Source organism: Lithobates pipiens, unplaced genomic scaffold (assembly GCF_037356315.1).
Source record: "Lithobates pipiens isolate NorthernLeopardFrog02 unplaced genomic scaffold, aLitPip1_a1.2 Scaffold_13, whole genome shotgun sequence".
In the NCBI taxonomy this organism is placed as follows: domain Eukaryota; kingdom Metazoa; phylum Chordata; class Amphibia; order Anura; family Ranidae; genus Lithobates; species Lithobates pipiens.
In genome coordinates this window covers 144,145,058-144,165,628 of record NW_027507718.1, presented here as the reverse complement: position 1 = coordinate 144,165,628, position 20,571 = coordinate 144,145,058, and the positions used below count along the sequence as shown (strand labels likewise).

At 40.8% G+C, this 20,571-nt stretch overlaps 1 protein-coding gene across 3 annotated transcripts in view; it reads left to right on the top strand.

Annotated features, from left to right (window-relative positions):
* The window catches only part of TJP3 (tight junction protein 3), a 566,967-nt gene that overhangs the window by 494,025 nt on the left and 52,371 nt on the right, over positions 1–20,571 (top strand). For all 3 annotated transcript variants that reach the window (XM_077475676.1, XM_077475677.1, XM_077475675.1), the window contains exons 15-16: positions 11,652–11,747; positions 16,363–16,433. In XM_077475676.1, coding sequence (XP_077331802.1) covers positions 11,652–11,747; positions 16,363–16,433 — 167 coding nt within the window. The remainder of the gene's footprint in view (positions 1–11,651; positions 11,748–16,362; positions 16,434–20,571) is intronic.

Genomic DNA, 20,571 nt, shown 5'->3' with positions numbered 1-20,571 from the left:
GTTTGTGTCCTGCAGGAATACTGTAACAGGAACACTTGAACTGGTATGGCAGTAATTGGGGACAAAATGACTGGTCTGGCCATTAGTAGGGACATTGGGACTGGTGTGCTGGTGATCAGGGTCACTGTAACTGGTCTGGCAGTGATCAGGAACAATATGACTGGTGTGGCAGTGATTAGGTGGTGGTGATTGGGGACACCGACTGACAGCACTGCTCTGGTGTGATTGTACTGGTGTGGCGGTGTGAGATAGAGATAGATATATATATATATATATATATATATATCTATCTATCTCTATCTCTATCTCTATCTATATATAGTGTGTATACAGGGGTTAGACAAATAATGGAAACTACATGATTTGCAGGTGTGAATATGAATACCTGTTTCACGTTGAAAATGGAAGTGATGTAACATTCTTTTGCTTCCACTGCATGATGAGACACCTAGCTAACAGGTACAGGTGGGATGCCTCACATTCGTCATTTACTGCGTACGTTGCTAGTAATACTGAGTAGTCTCAGAACTTACTGAAAGGGGGGACATACGAAAAGATTTCATGTGAAATGCCTTAATGTAGCTTAACGTGTAATTAAGTGCCGAAACCTCAGTTGCCCTGAAACTTTACACAGCCTAAGTTTTTAACTTTCCAAACCTATCCTAGAAGTTTTATGCATTTCGGTCTTCCACAAGGCAAACTAAGGGGCATTAAGCTTGTTTTTTGGGGAGCTTAATGTGGCTTAATGTACAAAAAATAGCTTAGATGTTCACCAATTTCCCCCAAACTTCACACAGAACCAACGAACCCAAATTTTGATTTCCAAAATTATCTGACATTTTCGTAATATGTTGACAGAGCAGTGATGGCGAACCTTAAAACTCCAGATGTTTTTTAACTAAATTTCCCATGATGCTCTTGCACTCTGCAGTGTAGTTGAGCATCATGGGAAATGTAGTTCCAAAACATCTGGAGTGCCAAGGTTCGCCATCACTGCTCTGTCAACATATTAAGAAAATGTCAGATAATTTGGGAAATCACGCCAACAGTTATTCACATTAACTGGTTAACAGCCACCCGCTACAGTTGTACTGCGGCAGGTTGGCTCTCCTACGTGAATCCCCATCATTGTGCATTGTTTCGCGCAGTGGCGGGCGGGTTGTGCGCCCACTGTGGAAGCTTGCTCACAGGTCGGGCATAGGCTCTGTCCGCAGGCTGATCGTGATGAGGCAGAATGGGGATCTACCTTTTTAAATAAGGCAGATCCCCATTCTGACAGATGATATGGCAAATCTACTGTTCCCAGTGATCAGGAACAGTGATCTCTGTCATGTTTCAGGCAGCTCATCCCCCCTACAGTTAGAAAACACGAAGGGAACACAGTTAACCCCTTGATCGCCCTCTAGTGTTAACCTCTTCCCTGCCTTTGTCATTTTGACATTAATTGGTGCATTTTTATAGCACTGATCAATGTAATAATGTCATTGGTCCCGCTAAAAATGGCAGATCGCCACCATAACCAGTAGAAACAATAAATAAAAATCCCTAAATCTATCCCATAGTTTATAGACGTGATACATTTTGCACAAACCAATCAATATATGCCTATTGTGATTAATTTATTTTTATATATACCAAGAATATATATCGGCCTAAACTGATGAATACATTTTGTTTTTTGTTTTTTAGCTATTTTTTTTTTTTTGGGGATATGTATTATAGCAAAAAGTTAAAAAAATATGTTTTTTTCAAAATTGCCGCTCTTTGTTTATAACACAAAAAATAAAAACTGCAGAGGTGATCAAATACCACCAAAAGAAAGCTCTATCTGTGGGAAAAATTTTGCTTGGGTACAGCGTCGCACAACCATGCAATTGTCGGTTGAAGCGACTCGGTGATATATTGTAAAAAAGGCCCGGTCAGGAAGTGGGTAAATCCTTCCGGTCCTTAATTTGTTAACTTTATTTTAAAATCCTAAAATATTTAATGTAAATGGCTTAATATAAAAAGAGCTTAATGTATCATAATGTGCCTAAACCTCAATAAATTGTCTTTATTCTTCATCCTTTGCACAGTAAACTTTTTAACTTCCCAAACACCATCCTAAAAGTTAAGGGTTTTGGTCTCCCACAAGGCAAACTGGGGACATTAAAGGTTTTATAACGTTTTTTGTTTCTAAAAAAATAACAAACATGTCATACTTAACACCTCTGTGCAAGGGTTTTGCACAGTGGCCCTGATCCTCCTCTTCTAGGGTCCCCCAGCGGAGCCTCTGGGTCCTCTTTTTGAGTGCCCCCACAGAGAACCGCTTTCCATGGGCACACTCGTGCGGGCTTGCTCCTGAGACCTGCTACTGTGTCCATTGACACAGACAGCAGGACTCGGCCCCGCCCCCGGGTTTCATGTTACTGGATTTGATTGACAGCAGCAGGAGTTACCGACCTATTTCTTTACTCAACGTAGTTATAAAATTTATTCTAAGATGTTGGCAAGTTAGATTACTTCCGCTGCTCCTACGCTGGATTAACCCAGATCAAACCGGTTTTATCCCCTGCCGCAAGGCAAGAGATAATTTGTCACGGACTTATTTCTTATGTCAGAAAGTCTTCTCAGCTCACCCTGCTACTTTCTTCCAATTCTCAAAAATCATTTGACAGGATTGATTGGGGCTACTTAATCACTTCCTGCCCCGCCTATAGCAGAATGACAGGCGGGAAGTGGTTCATTTTTGCTGACTGGGCGTCATATGTCAACCAGCAGGATAACTGCTGGTGATTTTTGTTGCGTCGTGTCAGTCTGTGTCAATGTAGCAATGCAGCTGTGATTAATCAGCTGAATTTCAGGTATTGCGAGACGGAATAATCCTGGCAACAAAGCAGAATGACTGGATGTACTAGACACGCCCCGTATACACTGATGACATGTTTTTGGGTGTGTCTAGTATGCCCAGAGTCTGCAAGGATTGTAAAAAAATTGTTGGCGCCTGCTTAGCTGGTGTAAATACATTATACATGTTAAAGAGGAAGTAAACCCTGATGAGTTTACTTCCTCTTTCATTCCCTGCAAAGGCAAAGCATAATGGACTACTATGCATCGCATAGTAGTCCATTATGTGTCACTTACCTAACACAGGAGCCAGCGAAGTCACCACTGTCCCCTGTAGTCCGGCGCATCCATCTTCTTGGTGGGGTCTCGCAGCTCCGCCGCTGTGATTCGTGCATGCGCACGGGAGCCGACACGCGCGGCAGCTCCGTCGTTGAAAATGCCAAGCTCAGTGTGCCTGTGCGCCGCTGTATTCGGGCAAATATCTCCTAAACGGTATAGGTTTAGGAGATATTTCTTGGACCTACAAGTAAGCCTTAATCTAGGCTTGCCTGTAGGTCAAAGTGTGTTGTAAGGGTTTAAAACCACTTTAAATTGAAGGAATACAGCTGTATAATTTAAGTATAGTATATTACTGGTGAGATTTGTAATATTACATTTCTTTAGGACTAAAAACATTTGAAAAAATATATTTTTTAGTCAGGTAGATATGAAATATTGCATTTTGAAGATCTAAACCAACTGAATAACATCTAGGTTAGTAAGTGTTCACTAAAAAACTGCCATTTACACCTAAGTGCTGCTGCTTTTTTGCAGCCATATTTTCATACACCTATTCACTTCAGTGATCAGGGGCATACAGGGGCATACAGTGGGGATCGAAAGTTTGGGCACCCCAGGTAAAAATGTGTATTAATGTGAATAACGAAGCCAAGGATAGATGGAACAATCTCCAAATGGCATCAAATTACAGATTAGACATTCTTATAATATGTAAAAAAAAGTTAGATTTTATTTCCATCATTTACACTTTCAAAATTACAGAATTGTCTCCAAAAGTTTGGGCACCCTGCAGAGTTAATATCTTGTACTGCCCCCTTTGGCAAGTATCACAGCTTGTAAACAATTTTTGTAGCCAGCCAAGAGTCTTTAAATTCTTGTTTGAGGTATCTTTGGCCATTCTTCCTTACAAAAGTGTTCTAGTTCTTTGAGATTTCTGGGCTGTCTGTCACGCACTGCTCTTTTAAGGTCTATCCATAGATTTTCAATAATGTTGAGGTCAGGAGATTGTGAAGGCCATGGCAAAACATTCAGTTTACGCCTCTTGATGTAATCCCCCGTGGATTTTGAGGTGTGTTTAGGATCATTATCCATTTGTAGAAGCCATCCTCTCTTTAACTTCAGCTTTTTCACAGATGGCATCAAGTTACCATCCAATATTTGCTGAAATTTTATTGGAACCATTTTTCCTTCTACTCGTGAAATGTTCCCTGTGCCACTGGCTGCAATACAACCCCAAAGCATGATTGATCCACCCCCATGCTTAACAGTTGGACAGAGGTTCTTTTTATTAAATTCTGTGCCCTTTCTTCTCCTAACGTACCTTTGCTCATTCCGTCCAAAAAGTTCTATTTTAACCTCTTCGGTCCACAGGTCCAAAATGCATCAGGATTGTCTATATGTTCATTTGCAAAGTTCAAACGTTGATTTTTGTGGTGAGGACGTAGAAGAGGTTTTCTTCTGATGACTCTTCCATGAAGACCATATTTGTACAAGTATCTCTTTATAGTGGAATAGTGTACCACAACTTCAGTGTCTGCCAGATCTTTCTGGAGGCATCGTGCAGTCAAACGTGGGTTTTAATTTGCTTTTCTCACAATCCTGCGAGCTGTTCTGTCTGCTATTTTTCTTGGTCTTCCAGATCTTGCTTTAACTTCCACTGTTCCTGATGACTGCCATTTCTTAATTGCATTCCGAACAGAGGATATTGACATGTGAAAACGCTTTTGCTATCTTCTTATGGCCTTCTCCAGCTTTGTGAGCGTCAACTATTTTCAGTTTCAGTTTTATAGACAACTGCTTAGAAGAACCCATGGTGGTTTGGGGCAAGATCAGATGAGTCTGGCCATTTAAAACCTTTGAGATTGACATCACCTGGTCTTCCCAGATGATGATTGAGAACAATCCATGACAGGTCTCAGCTTTGCAAAGGGGGCAGTGCATGCTATAAATTCTGCAGGGTGCCCAAACTTTTGCAGATGCCATTTTTTTGTTTTCTGTAATTTTGAAAGTGTAAATGATGGAAATAAAATCTAACTTTTTTTTGACATATTATAAGAATGTCTAATCTGTAATTTGATGCCATTTGGAGATTTTTCCATCTTTCCTTGGCTCCGTTATGCACATTAATACACATTTTTACCTGGGGTGCCCAAACTTTCGATCCCCACTGTATCTACCACAAGGCAAACAAGGCATATTCCTGTGGTGGCATACCTGTCCCCTCGCCATCCATGCAACATTCCTAACATGGTTCGCTGCTGCCTCCTCCGCTCCATGCTGGACCAGAGAGCAGCAACCTTCCTCACACTGTCCTTGCCTTGCAGTGGGATTGGGCATGGCCGCTGCTTCTCTCTCTCCCCCCCCCCTCTTTTCACAACCACATCCTACTTCCTAACCTGTGTCTGGGAGGAGGAGGAAGCAGGAGGAGAGGCTTGTTTGCAAGGGGCTTCCCAATCCTTCCCTGGAAGGTAGTGCATACAGCCGGGGTGGGGGGGAGCATAGCCCAGATACCGGGCACCCCCTAGCTGTCATCCATAAAGCAGAATTCATGATTTTTAACAGGCTGGCAGTGAGATGTGTGCAGTGGGATGTGTGCTGTGTTTGTGCCCCCTGGGCACTCAAAATAGCCAGGTTTTTACTCTGTAGGTGCCACACTGTCAATGTGCATAAACCCACTAATATTTACAGTAGTTCTTAGATGTCGACTCCATTTCATGTGTCTATATTTTCTTTTAGCCCCTTTTAATATGGGCTTGTTGAGAGAGCTCAAGCTATAGATTGCATACAGAGGTTTTTGGCTTCAGCTTTTCTTGAAACTTGTTAAAAGCCTGCTAGCAGCTTGCTTAACCACTTGACCATTGGGCACTTAAACCCCCTTAATAACCAGACCAATTTTCAGTTTTCGGTGCTCTCACATTTTGAATGAAAATTACTCAGTCATGCAACAATGTACCCATATTAAATTTTTGTCCTTTTTTCACACAAATAGAGCTTTCTTTTGGTGGTATTTAATCACCGCTGGGTTTTTTATTTTTTTGCTATAAAGGAAAAAAAAGACTGAAAATTCTGTAAAAAAAATAAATAAATAATAATAATAATTTCTCTTTGTTTCTGTTATAAAATTTAGCAGATTAGTAATTTTTCTTCATAAATTTAGGCCAAAATTTATACTACTACATATCTTTGGTAAAAAATAAGTACAAATTGGTGGATATTATTTGGTCTTTGTGAAAGTCCACAAGCTATGGTGCCAATATCTGAAAATTGATCACACCTGAAGTACTGACAGCCTATCTTATTTCTTGAGACCCTAACATGCCAGAAAAGTACAAATACCCCCCACATGACCCCTTTTTGGAAAGAAGACATTCTAAGGTATTTAGTAAGAGGCATGATGAGTTTTTTGAAGTTGTCATTTTTTCCCACAATTCTTTGCTTTGCAAAATCAAGATTTTTTTTTTTCCACAAAATTGGCATATTATCAGGTTATTTCTCACACACAGCATATGCACATGTGTGAGACTTTTACACAGCGTGGCCACATACAGAGGCCCAACATGCAGGGAGCACCATCAGGCGTTCTGGAGCACCCAGGCCAATTCTGACATTTCTCTCCTACATGTAAAAATCATCATTTATTTGCTAGAAAATTACATAGAACCCCAAAACATTATATATGTTTTTTTTAGCAAAGACCCTAGAGAATACAATGGAGGTCGCTGCATCTTTTTATCTCACAAGGTATTTGCGCAGCAATTTTTGGAATGCTTTTTTTTGGGGGAAAAAACAGTTTTGTGCTTTAAAAAAAAAAAAAACTGTAAATTTAGCCCAATATTTTTGCATAATGTGAAAGATGAAGTTACGTCGAGTAAATAGATAACCAACATGTCACCATTCAAAATTGCACACGCTCGTGGAATGGCGCCAAACATCGCTACTTAAAAATCCCCATAGGTGACACTTTAATTTTTTTTACTGGTTACATGTTTTGAGTTACAGAGGTGGTCTAAAGCCAAAATTATTGCTCTCGCTCTAACGTTCGCAGTGATACCTCACATGTGTGCTTTGAACACGGTTTTCATATGTGGGCGGGACTTACGTATGCGTTCGCTTCTGCATGCGAGCACATGGGGACGGGGCGCTTTAGAAAAAAAAAATTATTGTTCATTTTACTTTATTTTAGTTTGACCCTTTTTTTCCCCCCAAAATTTTTTTTTGATCACTTTTATTCCTATTACAAGGAATGTAAACATCCCTTGTCATAGGAATATGGCATGACAGGTCCTCTTTACAGTAAGATATGGGGTCATTAAGACCCCACATCTCACCTCTAGGCTGGGAAGCCTAAAAAAAAAAAAATATATATATATATATATATATATATATATATATATATATATATATATATATATATATATATAAATATAAATATACTGGCTCTGATCGTATTGGCGAGTCGGTAGAAGCATCGGGGGGGGGATGTTCCCTCTCGCCTCCAGTAAGAACGATCAAGCAGTGGAACAGCCGCTATGATCATTCTTATGGTGTAGGGAATCGTCAGCTGAAAAGCTGATATCTGAATGATGCCTGTAGCCACAGGCATCATTCAGATAACCCCTCACAAAGTCAAGGACGTCATATGGTGGGCGGCAAGTGGTTAAAATGCATTTTTTTTTTTTTTTTAACAAATTTGTCCATTTATACAATATTTCTAACACATAGCATGTACATACCAAAAATGACACCCCAAAATAGATTCTCCTACTCCTGTGCATGCGGAAGGATCTATGAACAATATGCGTGCGCGATTGGGATGTTGTAGCGGCGGCTTTGTAGCTATAGATGTGCGCTGATGGATCTCCACCCAATATGCTTGCGCAAGGTGTTCCTAACAGACGTTTGCCTATGCGTATGTGCGCGAATTATGGTTATTACTATAAAATAACTTATTGATTGGGTGTGTAGCCAAGCCCATGAGGAAGTCTTTACGACGAAACATGTCGGGCTACAGGACAATCAATTGCACTGACGTGAGACGCCGCTCAACTGAGAAGCTACACTGCCGCCGAAAGCAGCGACCAAGGAGTGGGTGAGAGATTACGCTTGAGCGCACACTTCTGGTCCGCCGAGGCCGCAGTACACCACTGAACCATGTGAAATGTGAGGGCAATCTGAGTGTTGGTGTGATTTAATAAACTGGTTGTAACATTATCACGCTATGTGGAGCACTTATTTAGTTTCTTTACATATGGAGTCATCTTGTTGAGTTAACACGTGGATCAAGTGGATGGCCGCCTTTTACCGTAGGTGTGGGTTTAATAGCATAGAAGCCGAACACGAGAGTGGGAGGCATTGCAAGTCAGTGAGTGTGCTCTTCAGAGGGAGGTGTCACAAGCATGCAGCGTGGTGGAAGATTCAAGAATTTATGAAGATAGTGTCTGGATCATACTACCAATTTAGGACTGTTTTGATTTATCTTTTGCATTTTGTCACTTATGACTGGGTGCTTTTGCTTTTTTATCATATTTATTTTTATGACTTATTACACTAGCACTACTAGTTTTACTTATTGATATTTAATCTATAGGTTTAATTACAGTTTACATCTTTATTAGCTTTGTTGCCCTTCTTGCTCCATTTCCAGTACATCCTTCCTGAGGACTGGTGCCAGGAACTGGACAGCATACTCCAGGTGTGGCCGGACCAGAGTTTTGTAGAGTGGAAGAATTATCGCTTTATCCCTGGAGTTAATCCCCTTTTTAAAGCGGGATTGCACTGTGGAAAAAAATATTAAAAGCCAGCAGCTACAAATACTGCAGCTGCTGACTTTTAATAAATGGACACTCGCCTGTCCCGGGGTCCAGCGATGCTGGCAGCCGAGGCTGATCGCTCGGCTCTCGGCTGCTGCTGCCACCATTCTAGGTGAGGGAATCAGGAAGTGAAGCACTGCGGCTTCACTTCCCGGTTCTCTACTGCGCATGTGCGAGTCGCGCAGCACAATAGGAATTGTCCTCGCTGTCTCTGGGACCCGTGTGTCCCAGCAGACAGCGTGCAGGGACAGGAAGACGCATAGACTCCCGTGGGAGTCTATGCCCGGAAGTGGGTGTAAATACCTGTCTTTGACAGGTATTCTGCACCCACCTCCCCCCTGAAAGGTGCCAATTGTGACACCGGAGGGGGGGAGGGTTCCGATCAGCGGAAGTTCCACTTTAGGGTGGAACCCCGCTTTAATGCATGCCAATATTCTATTTGCTTTGTTAGCAGCAGCTTGGCATCTACTAGAACCCCCAGGTCATTTTCTATCCTAGATTCCCCCAGAGGTTCACCCCCCCCCCCCCCCAGTGAGTAGATTGCATTCATATTTTTGCCACCCAAATGCATTATTTTACATTTTTCTACATTAAACCTAATTTTCCATGTAGTTTGCCCACCCTATTAAATTTATTCAGATCTTCTTGCAAGGTTTCCACATCCTGTGGAGAAGTTATTGCCCTGCTTAGCTTAGTGTCGTCCGCAAATACAGAAATTTAGCTGTTTACCCCATCCTTCAGGTTGTTTGCGAACAAATTAAACAGGATTGATCTCAGCAGAGAACCCTGGGGGACCCCACTTCCCACCCTGACCATTCAGAGTATTCCCCATTTATCACCACCCTCTGAACTCTCCTTTTGTAGCCAGTTTTCAATCCATGTACTCGCCCTATGGTCCATGACAACGGACCTTACTTTGTACAGTAAACGTTTATGGGGAACTGTGTCAAATGTTTTGCACATCTAGATACACTATGTCTAATAGGGTAATAGATTGGTTTACAGTTTTTGACATCTTAATAGATTACTATTTAATATTCATATCCATCGATCCCTATGCCTTTGAGTGGAGTCTTTGGGGTGTGCGGTATATGTTGTGGCTGGAAGTGACTGGCTAGCTTTACTTTATCCATATTTATGGATATGAGTTGCCCACCCCATTCATTTGTTCAGATCTTCTTGCAAAATCCAGATACACCACATCTACGGGACTTCCTTTAGCTAGATGGCAGCTCACCTCCTCATAGAAGGCTAATAGATTGGTTTGGCAAGAACAATTCTTCATGAATCCATGCTGATTACTGCTAATGATACAGTTTTCATTACTAAAATCTTGTATATAGTCCCTTATCCCCTCCAAGAGCTTGCATGCTATTGATGTTAGACTAACTGGTCTGTATGTCCCAGGGATATATTTTGGTCCTTTTTTAAATATTGGTGCAACATTGGATTTTCTTCAATCAGCGGATATCATTCTGGTCAGTAGACTAAGTAAAAATTGGGTGGTCTGACAATTACTTGACTGAGTTCCCTAAGTAACCCTGGGTGTTAGCGATCTGGTCCCAGTGATTTATTAATGTTGAGCTTCCCAAGTCTATTTCTTACTCTGTCCTTTGTTAGCCGTGAGGGTACTTCCTGTAATGTCATGAGGACAAAAACTGCAGTTTTGGTTACTGAAGCCCCCCAATTCCCTTGTAAAGACCGAGGAGAAGAATAAATTCAATACCTTTGCCATCTCCACATCCTGTGTAACCAGATGTCCTTTCTCATTCATAATGGGCCTAATATGGTCTGTCTGCCCTTTTTTACTGTTTATATACTTAAATCATTTCTTGGGATTTTTTTTTGCTCTCCTCCACTATGTGTCTTTCATGTTCTATCTTAGCCGTCCTAATTGCACCCTGACATATCTTGTTGCATTTTTTGTAAAATCTTAATGCTGATGATGATCCCTCAGCCTTGTATTTTTTTAAAGACCTTTTTCCTTTGCTTTTAGATGCATTTTTACATTGGACTTAAGCCTTCCAGGACTTTTGTTCGCTCTTCTAATTTTATTTCCCAATGGGATGCACTGGCTAATGCCCTTATTTTATATTCTCTTAAAGCAAACCCATCTCTCCTCCATGTTCTTTGTTTCTAAGATTTTATCCCAATTTATATCTTCTAGCAAGGTTTGTAGTTTAGGGAAGTTGGCTCTTTAGAAATTCAGTGTCTTTGTGTTCCCCTTGTGTTTCCTATTTGTGTGATTTATACTTAAGTCATTTGACCTGTGATCGCTGCTTACCCTCCCCCTTTTTTACCCTCTCTATCCCTGCTATAAAGGGGGTTGCCAGCCAATCATGAGAGCTGTTGTTCCAGGTCTCTGAAATTCCCACAAAATCTACATCCTCCTCATTCAACAGTATCTCTAGTTCACCCATCTTGTCCACCGGGCTCCTGGCATTGGTGATCATGCCACGTAGTTTAGACTGGTCACGTACTGTGCTTTTTTTTGGGTGTTCCGAGATTGCAAATGGATCTTGTTCCTATACTTGCCTCAGTTAACATGTCTACAGCAGTGTAAGCATGACTACCTCCACGAACATGTGTGACTGCAAACTATTAAATAAAGGTTTTAAAACATTTATTACTATTTCTATTTTATTCATTTTTTTTTTTTTTTTTGCTTTGTAATTTTTTATTGTAATGTGTTATTTCATTGCTTCATATTCTGAACTTTTTTGTCTTTTAATGCAGCAAGTTTCAAACGACCAGTTGTGATACTGGGTCCTATATCTGACATTGCACACATGAAGCTTTGTTCAGAGTTGCCACAGGAGTTTGAGTCTGCAGGTGAGAATATCCTTAATAAATATTTGACTCATTGGATATATCCCTAAATAAAAGAAATCTGTGAGGATAGAAATATGTGAGCTGCCATTGTCTCTGTTTTTTAAAGGTATAGGTTTGGGGTCTGCCATCCTGATACTAGCTGACCTGACAGGAATAGGGTGCAGACTTTTCAGGACTTGCTGAGGACTAGCTGAGTGGCAACGGCAATATTACTGTTGTCACATAATGACTCATAAAGGTCTACTTTTTTTTTATACAGGGGGCTACTTTTTTCTTTTTTCACTGACAAAATTTTTAGTCTCAGTAGCGCAACATGGTTATCATAATTTGTAAACTTTGATTGCCTCCCAGCTCATCCTTGCTGCACATAAACTTACATCGCGCATAGGGCAGCCCATTCAATCAACATACATATATACATGACAAATTCCCTAAAATAGCTCAAGATCCTTTTTTGGTCCTGGAGTGTGATGCAGCTTTTCCGGGAGCTTTTGTGGCATGTTTTGACGTGGCAAACAAGCAGCAAAAGACATGCATGCTAACCGAAACTGGGATGTAATTATGCTGCATTCGCATCTGCATGCTTTACACTGCGTTTTAGAAGGGCACTGCAGATGCGCATCGCATTTGTGTCCTTATAACGGCATGCTAACAGCGATTAACGATTAGACTGCATTCACAGCAACATTTTATAAATGTGCTGCAAGCATGCATCGGGTTTGCATTGCTATGCATTCACATCTGCGTGTTTCCGAACGTGCAGCAACCCGTGCAGAAAATGCATGCTTTGTGTTGCCATAATGGTATGCTAACCGTGACTGGGGTGTCATTAACACTTGGGCTGTATTTCTGAATGCGTGGCAACCTGCACAAAAAAATAAGCACTTTGCTACGCAATTTGGAAACGCACAACAAACGCGTTTGCGCTGCATGCAGCACATTTTCTGTGTCGGTAGCCATGTGTTTAGAAATGCACAGAAGTGAATGCATGGAGATACAAGCGTGATACGCATTTGCAGCATTTTTCCAAAACGTGCGGCAAAGCGTACATTTTCTGTGTGGGTTGTCAAGCATTTGCAAATGCACAGAAGTGAATGTAGCCTAATTGTTAATGAGACTACAATCATGGTTAGCAGATGTATGTTTTGCCGCACGTTATGCAACAATTACTTCAAAACGGGATTCTTCATGACTGACATGAATGGGCTGCTCTATGCACAATGGCCGTTTAAACATGAAAAATACAGAAGAAAAGCGAGCAGGAAGGCTTGTTTCTGCTATGCTCAAGTGTGAATGGAATGTGTTTGGGAGGAGAGTTTTAGACAGCAAGGATGACCTTTAAAAAAACAAAACATAGATCTTATCAAAGTCTCATAGGAATTGCTTCTTATCTAATGCTGATGTGACTTCTATGGCTTAACTTTGAAGTCTATGGGGCTGGCTGAAATCAAACTGGAGTTGCACCAAAGTAGTGCAGGAACCTTCTCTAATGCTTCTGTGAGTTAAGTCACATCAAAGTTGCAAGCAAATAGCATTACATGGTCGTACTGGAAGTTGCATGAAAATCGTATCACATTAGTGTGAACCAGGCCCAAGACTTCTGCAATCCTGTAGTCCTACACACAGTTGCTGACTAATCTGGAGTCCATTCCTTCCCCACTCAATTAAACCAATGTTGTGTAATGTCTTTATTGTTCAGCCCTTGTGAACCTGTTAACATTTTGTGCCCCCTACAGGGGCATATTCTTCATGCTCTATCATTTAGTAGGAGGGCAGAACATTTTAGAGGCTTGGTCTTCAGTTGAACTCTCTTGTGCTTGTTCTCCAGAACTTTGCTGAATTAAGTGATAATTTCATGTTGGGGAATAGAAATATCACCTTTTAAATATTTTATTTTACAGGGGCCCTATTCCCCCAGGAAAAAAAACTTTCTCATATAAATAATAAAATTGTGTAAAATATTTTTTGCATTTTTTAATTACGTTGGAGACACAAGTATATTACTATATGCTTCCGTTACCAAGGCCTAGTTTGTCTTATAGTGGGTATACACGCTTTGATCAATGACTGTTGGATCTCTTCCAATAGGAATAATCAAATCTATAGTTGACTTGCCATTTGATCAATATGCCACACACAGAGTGGATTTTGATTGATATTTAAGCTTACAATCCTTTGATTTGATCGATCAAAATACAATCCTATTCACTAACAAATTATCTTAATGCTGCCAGTCAATGCAAAACAATTAATTATTTTATGATGGAGTGCCTGAGGAACTATGGAAGGAAGTGTGTAACATCGTACAAGATGCAGCAAAGAAAACCATCCCAAAACCTCTACCAGATGAGGGTATACAAATAGCTGAACAAAGAAAAAAGGCAATGGATACAGGGGGAAATATATCTAACTGAATGCAGACTTCCAGAGGATAGCAAGAAGGGACACGAAGACCGTCTTAACCAGTCAATGCAAAGAATTAGAGGAAAACTGAATGGGAAAGGCTAGAGAGCTTTTCAAGAAAATTGGGGATATTAAGGGAATGTTTTGTGCAAAGATGGGCATAATGGACAAAACTGGCAAGGACCTGACAGAAGCAGAAGAGATAAAGAAGAGATGGTAAGAATACACAGAACTACTATACAAGAAAGATCTAGATGTCCCATATAATCATGATAATGCAGTCACTGAGTGGGCCTTAGAAAGCATTGCTAATAACAAAGCTAGCGGAAGTGATGGTGTCCCAGCTGAGTTATTTAAAATTCTTAAAGATGATGCTGTTAAAGTGCTGCACTCAATATGCCAACAAATTTGGAAAACTTAACAATGACCAAGGGACTGGAAGAGGTCAGTTTACATTCCGATACCAAAGCAGGGCAGCGCCAAATGTTCAAACTACCATATGATCCCACTAATCTCACACGCTAGCAAGGTTATGCTTAAAATTCTGCAAGCTAGGCTTCAGCAATATGTGAACTAAGAGGTACCACAAATACAAGCTGGATTTTGAAGAAGCAGAGGAACTAGATAATAAATTGCCAACATTCGCTGGATTATGGCGAAAGCATGGGAGTTCCAGAAGTATGTCTACTTCTGCTTTGACTACAGTAAAGCCTTCGATTTGTGTGGATCATAACAAGATGTGGCAAATACTGAAAGAAATGGGAATACCAGACCACTTCACCTGTCTTTCTGAAAAACCCATATGCAAGTCAAGAAGCAACAGTTAGCACATGACATGGAAAAACTGGTTCAAAATTGAGAAAGGAATGTGGCAAGGATGTATTTAACTTATATGCAGAGTACATCATGCGAAATGCAGGGAATGACGAATCACAAGCCAGAATTAAAATTGCTGGGAGATGTCTCAACAACCTGAGATATGCAGATGATACCACACTAATGGCAGAAAGTGAAGAACTAAAGAGTCTCTTAATGAAGGTGAAAGAGGAGCGTGCAAAAACTGGCCTGAAATTGAACATTAAGAAAACTAAGATCACGGCAACTGGTCCCATCACTCCTTAGCAAATAGAAGGGGAAAAAAATGGAAACTGTGACAGATTTTACCTTCTTTGGCTCCAAGATCACCGCAGACAGTGACTGTAGCCATGAAATTAAGTAACGTTTGCTTCTTGGGAGGAAAGCAATGGCAAACCTAGACAACATTATAAAAACCAGAGACATCACCCTACCGATAAAGTGCCATATAGTCAAAGTTATGGTATTCCCAGTAGTAACCTATGGCTGTGAAAGTTGCACCATAAGGAAAGCTGAACATCAAACAATTAATGCTTTTGAACTATGTTTTTATATTGTAAAGCGCTGCGTAAACTGTTGGCATTATATAACTCCTGTATAATAAGAATATGGTGTGGGAAAAGACTCTAGAAAGTTCCTTAGATGGCAAGAAGATCAAAAAAGTCAATTTTGAAGGATTCACTGGAAGGACAGATCCTGAAACTCAGATACTTTGGTCACCTAATGCAAAGAGAGGACTCATTGTAAAAGACCCTGATGCTGGGAACCATGGAAGAAAACGGAAGCGGATGACCGAAAACAAGATGGCATCATCGAAACAATGAACATGAAGTTAAGCAAGCTCTGTGAGGCAGTGGAGGACGAAAAGCCTGGCTCGCTATGGTCCATGAGTTCACGAAGAGTCTGACACGACTGAACAACAATATGGCTCAGTATAGCTATATTAGCCTCTGTACCTTATAGATTTACATCAGTGGTAAATATTCAGGAATGTTTGAGATTGAAAATAATTAGCATATTTCTTATGTTCAGTGATTCTCTTCTAGGATGGATTCGGGCTTTAGTATCTGCCTAGCAATTTCTTAGATCCCTGTTTAATTTTAACTTCTTTTGATGATGGTTCTTGGGACTTTGACAAATGGCTTTTGCGTTCAACTATTTTTAATGTATACATGTATGCAATGTAACATAAATATATTTGGTAAAATAATTTGTCCACTGTAGTTGACTGACCTCTGTTCCTTGATTTCTTCTCATTTGTGAATTTTTGATGTTGATTTTTTGTTTCATGTATTGTGTTAACATTCTGACTGAAAATATAGCTTATGCCTTAGAAAGTCTGATACTCTATTTGCAGAAAGTGTTGCTCGTGATGATGGAAATTCCAAAGTCATAAAACTTCAGGTGGTGAGAGAGATCGCTGAAAGGGTAAGAAAAAAGACCAGCTGAATTATAAAAAAAAAATCATTTGTAGTGCTTAGTCTATTAATTTTAAAATTTGTTTTCATTAATGCTGAAGAAATTATCTGTTAAATAGCTACACATCTAAAATGCATACAGTACAAATATTCAATACAACTGAATATAGCTATGTAAAAGATACTATCCTAGATAAAAAACTAAATATAATCAATTAACCACTTCAATACTGGCCACTTTCTCCCCCTTTCTGCCCAGAGTCATTTTCAGCTTTCAGTGCTGTCTCACTTTTTAACGGCAATTGCACAGTCATGCAACACTGTACCCATATGATATTTTTACAATTTTTTTGGACAAATAGAGCTTTCTTTTGGTGGTATTTAATCACCAGTGAGTTTTAATTTTTTTGATAAACAAAAGAACTGTTTTCTTTATATAAAATTTAGAAAATAAGTTATTTTTTCTTCTTCACTGATGGGCACTGATAGGGCAACACTGGTGGTCGGTGCGCTGATTTATCAGTCTAAACAGTGTGCTGTCAGCCTGCTGATAACCGGCAAGTCTGTGGTTGGACACAGCTGATCACATGGTAAAGGGTCACTGTGATTGCCCTTTACCCCAATCTGTGGTCCAAAGGACTCAGAGGTCAGTGTGCCCAATGAACGCCGCAGGGGTGGGATTCTGGGAGGATCTCTATGGACACCCTCCTAGAACTATAGTACCACACTGTAGCAGTCTTTTGGCTATAGTGCGCTACTGAAGTGGTTAATACTTGGCTCTGGATTGTGGTAAAAATCTATGAAAGGGAAGTTTCTTTAGTATTTGCTCCTGGGGCAGATGAGGACCTCTGCTCGAGCACTTGCAGGAAATCGAAGCTCAGTCACAGGAGGAGGAGGTGATCATCCGGCAGATCTTGCTGAGGAGTTTTTCAAGAACCTCCCTAGGCCTCACAGAAGTTTCCCCCCACATAGGTGGTTGAAAGAGCCCATAGAGTGCCCATGGGTCGCGTCATTCCCTAGACTAATCATAGACCCTTTTTGGTCCACTTTCTCAACTACTGAGATAGGGACAGGATCCTTTCAGAAGCCCGCAAACGCCATACGCTTCAATATGGTAGTACCTCCGTTCTACTTTTCCCAGATTTATCAGCCGAATTGCAGCAAGAAAGGAAAACCTTCAATGATGTGTGCAAGAATCTTCAGGAAAAGTAATTTAAGTGGAGCATGCTCTACCCCAGCCACCTTTTGAGTCTAGCATGATGGGGCAGTTCGGTCTTCAACAATCCTGCAGATGCTGATGACTAGCTGACCACCTTGCAGTCAGGGCTGTCTTTAATATTGATTGGACCCTGGGCAAAAATTTTCTTGGGCCCCCGCATGCAATGTCACTCTCCACCTGCTCTGAGACATACAATAAATAGCAGCTAGACTTAAAATCCGTTTACTGTATCGGCTCAGGCAGCAATTGCAATTGGTTGCCAGCTGTTACACCATATCATTACTGCTTACTGACTGGTTGCTAGAGGTTACAGCACACATTGTGGCTAACTGATTAGTTGCTAGAGGTTGCAGCAAATGATTTTTGCTTGTTAATTGGTTGCTAGAGATTACTGTACAGTAATACAGTAAACGTATGGCACATTGGTTAAAAAATGAACTCCACTGGACAATTAATCAAAAATAAAGAACAACATTGGTAAAAACTGGGTGTACATATACAGACAGGAATTTCACATGAACACTGTACGAAATTACAGACAGTGGGAATGTGACTCTGATGCGTTTCAACCCGCGATACGGGTCTTCTTCAGAGGGATAGTCTACTATGAGAAGAGAACATCATAAGTATATACATTGAAAATTACTTCAATACAAGTGTCTAGAATCCTAACATAATTACCGAGTAATGTACATCCAGGTAGATGGAAAGAGCATTCACAGTGGAAATCCTTCTCAAAAAATAAAATTATACAGCTTATCTCTCTCCCTACATGTGTACACAGGGGGCCCCGACGTTCCCAGCTGTCACCGTGTCCCAGGAGAAATTATAAAGGCGGAGTCCCATGGTGCAGTTCCATAGGAGGGAGTGCGAGCATCGGCAGCCAAAGGGTGGAAGGACCTCACCTGTAGCGAAATTCAATGCGAATGTGCCATTAATACCTTTCTTGGGGCATTTGGAATTATTTGACACACCTTTGCATGCTGAACACCTGTAGGCATGCCTATGAACTAAATGAATAAGCATTTTACAATAATGCAGCCTGGTTGCCTGCTCATTTAATCATTGAGCGATCAGCGCTAATTGCACATTCGCATTGAATTTCGCTACAAGTGAGGCCCTTCCACCCTTTGGCTGCCGATGCTCGCACTACCTATGGAGCTGCACCATCGGACTCCGCCTTTATAATTCCTCCTGGCACACAGTGACAGCTGGGAACGTCGGGGCCCCCTGTGTACACATGTAGTGAGAGAGAGAAGCGTTTTATTTTATTTTTTGAGAAGGATTTCCACTGTGAATGCTCTTTCCATCTACCTGGATGTACATTACTCTGTAATTGTGTTAGGATTCTAGACACTTGTATTGAAGTAATTTTCAATGTATATACTTATGATGTTCTCCTCTCATAGCAGACTATCCCTCTGAAGAAGACCCGTATCGTGGGTTGAAACGCACCAGAGTCGCATTCCCACTGTCTGTAATTTCGTACAGTGTTCATGTGAAATTCCTGTCTGTATATGAACACCCAGTTTTTACCAATGTTGTTCTTTATTTTTCATGAATTGTCCAGTGGAGTTCATTTTTTAACCAATGTGCCATACGTTTTTTATGTACTAATAAATATTCAAATCTTTTTTAGTATTCAACATTCTCTTATACTTTCTTGGCTGCCTAAAAACCCCTTTATTTACATATCAATGCCGCTGGCCGCAGCTGTTTACTTATGCCGCGCTGTTTACTTATGAATGTCGGTTATTTACATGTAAACACAGGGTCTGCAGGTGAGTCATCTGTACACAACAATAGGGCAGAGCATGGCATCATTAGCACCAGCACTTCACACTGAGATTTTGGGACACAGCACAGGATTAAAACTTCAAGGGACAAGGGAATTTAAACTGAGATAGTTAGCAAGTATGAGGCAGCTGCTTTGGGCCCCACAACGACAGGGCCCAGGGCAGCTGCCCCTTTGCCCTGCCTTAAAGACGGCCCTGCTTGCAGTGAGAATTACACCCCACTTGGGGCTCAGGTCTGCTCCTTCGCTATGCTGGTCATGACAATGACACTGCAACCCCTCGATCCTTTCTGTTGTCTGTAAATTTAAACTGTTCTGAACGTTCTCCCAGATGCCGGGCTTGGCTTGGTTGGCATAGCCCAATACATTTATGGGGGTTGTAGTGATCTGGAGTTTTTTTATTTATTTTTTTTCCCTGGATGTTTTTGGGCTTCCCCTCTCCCAAGTTGATGCTCCCAATATCTTGTGTTCACCTTTGCAGTGCTTTCCCGCTTGAATTCACCAGGCGCAAGGATCTTTTTCATAGTCTGAATGAATAGTCTCACAATACCTGTCCTATGTATGGCACAATCTCGTGTACAACCTTGAGTTTACTTCACACCCACTCCCCTCACATTCACCCTCCTTTGAAGCAACAGAAGGGAGTTACTGCTCCTGACTCCCCTGGAGTAATTTATTGTTAATCATTAAGGGTATCAAACTGGCAGAACTGTTGTTTGGGTTGCCAGTCAGTAGGTATTTTGTTTTTAATGTTTTGTTTTGTTTTTTGCAACCAACTGCCTGTCTTGTCATGTGCTATTTACAGCTGGAGATTTATAACTACAGTTCTCTCTAACAGGATCCTTAATATCTGGGTGTGTGGTGACTCCACTTGCTAGCCTAGTTAGTCTTTTCCCTCACATCTTTTGACTCTTAGCCATTGTTCTGTTCTGTCTCAGGTTTTCCTCCTGACTTAATCTTAATAATAAAATCAATAGGTCCCTTTGTTTAAATTTTTGCACACTCATAAGCCGCATAGTTCTCTACCCCATTAAAAGCCCCTAATCTAGACTTGGGATCTTGGGCCTGAACATTTGACCTTAAAGAAATATGGAGATTGAAATTTATTCACAAGGGGTGTTTTTATTCACACCA